At 34.4% G+C, this 4,173-nt stretch overlaps 1 protein-coding gene across 1 annotated transcript in view; it reads right to left on the bottom strand.

Moving 5' to 3' along the window:
* Positions 1 to 1,444: 1,444 nt before the first annotated feature.
* LOC136032034 (uncharacterized) overlaps positions 1,445 to 4,173 on the bottom strand; it is a 49,917-nt gene continuing 47,188 nt past the window's right edge. The window contains exon 5 of the mRNA XM_065712123.1: positions 1,445 to 1,783. Coding sequence (XP_065568195.1) covers positions 1,572 to 1,783 — 212 coding nt within the window. The 3' untranslated portion in view covers positions 1,445 to 1,571. The remainder of the gene's footprint in view (positions 1,784 to 4,173) is intronic.

Below are 4,173 nucleotides of genomic sequence, written 5' to 3'. Positions count from 1 at the left end.
AACACGGACTTTTACAATGCGCAAATTTTCTCACGAAAATTACTCCTGATTAGTCACCTAATTTCAATACTGTTTTGAATAAATTACAGAATCAAATTCAATAAAACAGGATATTTTTTTTTATTTATACATGCTTTTTTTCAGCCAGAAACTTATAATTCTAATATAATTATGATTACATAAATCGATATAATTACGATTACACATTTGAGGAACCACAGGGCAATGAACACCTTCATTAAACAAAAACTTTTAAAATGCCAAGAGAAATACACATGATTAGTTTATTGTTGAGCAAGAAAATTTATAATGAAAGCTATTTATTTAAACCTCAACATATCCCTCTGTAGTCATTAAAAAAAGAAATCTGCCAAAAATCCTCCAAAATAATCTTTTAGCCCAGGCCCTAAAGTATCAAATTTTATTTTAAGAGTAGTAATGTAAACTGGTGAGCTTTCAGGGAAATCTGAACTTCTCGTGAGGGTATAGAGGGAGGCTTTGAATAAGTGGGGATGGAGGAGGAGTGTGCATGGCTGTGTTGACCTCAGGTGGTTTGGTGCCGCAATGAGTTGTTAGTAGTAGTAGTTAAAGGAATCCTCCTGTTGGATTTGTATTATCGTAAGTTTCCGAAGCTATAATACATGACATTATGATTCATGTACAGATTGATGGGTTTCATCAATCACACAATAATATGTTACATTTTTAGTCTTCAGACTTCGAGACTGATTCGTCTTCTGGGAAATAAAAATGTTGAGACCAATTCAGACAAAAGTGATACTGATGTATTGGCTCTGAAACCAAGGAAACCTCTTTCGTATGTTGGAAATTATCTAATATATTGAATCAAATGTTGGTATGTTAGGGAGATATGTGTGACTTGGATGAAATAGCTTTTTATTAACCATATGTGTAAATAAGTTTTATATAAAGTGACACATAATAAACAGGGTTGTTAGTCTTTACCCTAACAGCAATATTAATTGCTGCGTAAATTGTGACTTCTGGGAGGGGGGCGTAAAGAGGGTGGTTTAAATAAATTGAAATATACAAGGAGCGTGCGTAGTTGTGTTGTTCACCTCAGGTCTCAGGTGGCTTAGTGTTGGAGTATACATATACGTATATACGTATATACGAAAATACATATATATATATATACCTTTCGTGTATACTATACGCCTACTTTGTCTCTAAATAAAAGTTTTTGATTGTTTGAAATAATAACTTTGTACAACTTTATTTATGAGCTTTACCGTTTAATTTCCTTTTGCATTACATGGGAACAGGGTACAAAACTAGATAGTGAGTTGAGCTAAAATATGTCCCAAAATTGTTTTTCGCTGTTCTTGAGTCAGATTTCTAGAGCCTGGTATTGCAATGTCCAGTGATAAAGAGTAAAAAAAAGGTAAACTGAATTAGAAAAATAGTACTAAGAGACACACAATAATAAGTAAAGAAAATGTATTACGAGTGATATCTAACATAGTACCCTCTTTTCACTTCTTGTATATAATCAGAAAAAAATGCTTAGCCATCTTTCATGAAATAATAAGACTAAATTTTAAATACGACTAAACAAAAATTGCAACACTAACAACCAAAAATGCAAGAAGCATAGACAACGAAATATTCGAAGCTGTGTTACATTTATCACCAGTATTACAGTTGCAAACTGTTGTTACAGTGCCCGAAGAACTTTTGTGGGTCTTGCAGCCGTTAAGGGGTTCGTCTTCATCCAGCAGCCATCCACAACCTCGGATTGTTCGAGCTTCGTCGCCTGAAACTAAAAGGGATAACATTCAAACAAAAAGTACTAATTCAATTCTTCTGTAAAATTTTTGATAATGAAGGCAAGTAGTGGTTTTTTTTAATATCCTGTAAGATCCATAGCCACTACTCTTTTCTTCCTTTAATGATTAAGATGACGAAGAAGTTTAACGATGATCTTTTCAGGGTGAAGTGCCAATGCATGTTACGTAATAGGGAAAGTTTCCTTCGAGATACAGGTGTTAATTACCTAATAGTGAATATTTTCTAAGCGATGCAGGCGTTTGTTAGGTAAATACAGAATTATTGCTTCGATAGTTGCGTAATAAGGAATGTTTACCTGTATTAAAGATGACACAATCTTGCGTGTAACTGAGGAGGACATATTCGTGGGAGTTACGCAGTGGCTGCGCACAGGTGGGTGTTACTTAACGGCGGTGCAAAAGTGATTGTTACTTAATGACGGTGCACAGTGGTTTGTTAAGTAATGACGGTGCACACGTGGGTTGCTGCGCTGACAAAAAATATTTTTGTCAGCATTAGGATTTGAAAGAGATTTCTATCCAATGGAATAGAGCACTAGCCAGCTGGACTATGAAAGCCTTTTTAATATATTTATTCATCTAATACTTTCTACATTATAACCTATTCGACGCTTGGAGAATTCTCTGTCCCGCTAACTAGAATGATTAAATGGATCGCGCATTTTCCTATGACTAAAATAACTGACATGCAGGGGAGAAAACCGATTAATAGAAATTGGTTATATTTGAAGTGCATCTGCTTGATAAGCAAAACCTTAGACATTATTATCAGATGATATAGTGTATCTTTTTAGTAAAAAATGTTCTCTTAGTGTATATTTTTTAGTAAAAATGTATTTTTCTCCATTGAAACTTCAATGTGCAATAAATGTGCACAACTGAAATGCAGGGGAGAAAATTGATTACCAGAAATTTGTTACATCTGAAGTGAACCTGCTTGTTAAGTAATGCTTTAGAGAGTACTATCAGGTAATATTGCGGGTTGCTCTAAGCTCCTTTTTTTAGTTATAGAGTCTTTTACTCTATTGGAACTTGAACGCTCTATCAGAGATGAAAAACGTCACAAACTTTACAAAATCACAGAAATAGCAATTAAAACTCAACAAACAAAAAATAATACGTGAAAAAACCTGATACAGGATAGAATATAAGCAAAAGCTCCCATAAATTAAAGAAAGGTGGATACCCTAAAAAGCAATTCCGGGTAAGGAGGGTTGTTATTAGAAATGGATTTAAGCCATATTAATAGATATTTCTGAGAGGTTTAAAAAATGCCACATTTCCTTGAGCCAAGACTATGAATATTCACGCCACCGTGACAATATGTGGTTGACCCAACCTAGAAAGCAATTTCAGGAGGGGGGTTGTTATTACAGATAAATTTAAGCCATATTAAGATATATTTCCGAGAAATATTAATGAAATTTCATCGTTTTAATTGCTGTATTAGACGCACCTGCAAGAAAAAGAAACACATTTTTCCATTCAGTTATTTCTGAGACGTTTTAATGAAAATGCCAAGTTTCTTTGAGCCAAGACTATGCACATTCACGCTACCGTGACAATATGTGGCAGATCAATTCTAGAAAGCAATTCCAGGGGGGTAGTTATTAGATGTAAGTTTAAGCCATATTAAGAGCTATTTCTGATAGGTCTTAATTAAAATGCTTCGTTTATTTGACTTGGTGCTAGATTTCAGTTCCCCTTCGCCGAAAAATTATTTGTACACCTTCCACTTTAACTTTAAGCTGTAAAACATACTAGTTCGAGGCAATTCATGTCACCATGCTAAACTACAGATGGCACACCACCCTCTCTGGTAATAATTATCACACACATGTCATTTTCCGGACATTTTCCTCCAAAAATGTCTGTTTACACATGAATCGATCATTTAAACTTAATGAAAAATCCCCAATCACGTTTTTTCTGACTAACCCTGGATATTCAGCCCAGCGTTCCACAATTTACCAGCCCTGTAACCAACCTTTTTTCCCACAACATAACTAGGTAAACTAAAACTGATCATTGATTTTCATTTGAACAACGGAAATTTGCCAGTTCATTGTTAGATTGTAATATTCGTCCGCAACTCAAGCCACCATGGCAATTTGTGACTGGCCCATTGTATCCCTGTTATATATATATTATCAATCCTATGACATTCTCAACCCTTCAAAGGTACCACGATTTCATATTTGGCTGCCAAAATGTTATCTATGGTTGCTCATCGAAAATAGATAGTTTATTGTACGTTTTTCAGCAGTATCATTTGTACACTCAAAGGATAAACACTCACATCTTATTTTAAAAAGTGAAGATGAAATACTTAGAGAAAGCATGTGTTCATGATAAGGCTATT

Source organism: Artemia franciscana, chromosome 10 (assembly GCF_032884065.1).
Source record: "Artemia franciscana chromosome 10, ASM3288406v1, whole genome shotgun sequence".
Classification (NCBI taxonomy): Eukaryota; Metazoa; Arthropoda; class Branchiopoda; order Anostraca; family Artemiidae; genus Artemia; species Artemia franciscana.
The sequence above is the reverse complement of the archived record's forward strand: the minus strand, read 5'-3'. Positions and strand labels throughout refer to the sequence as shown.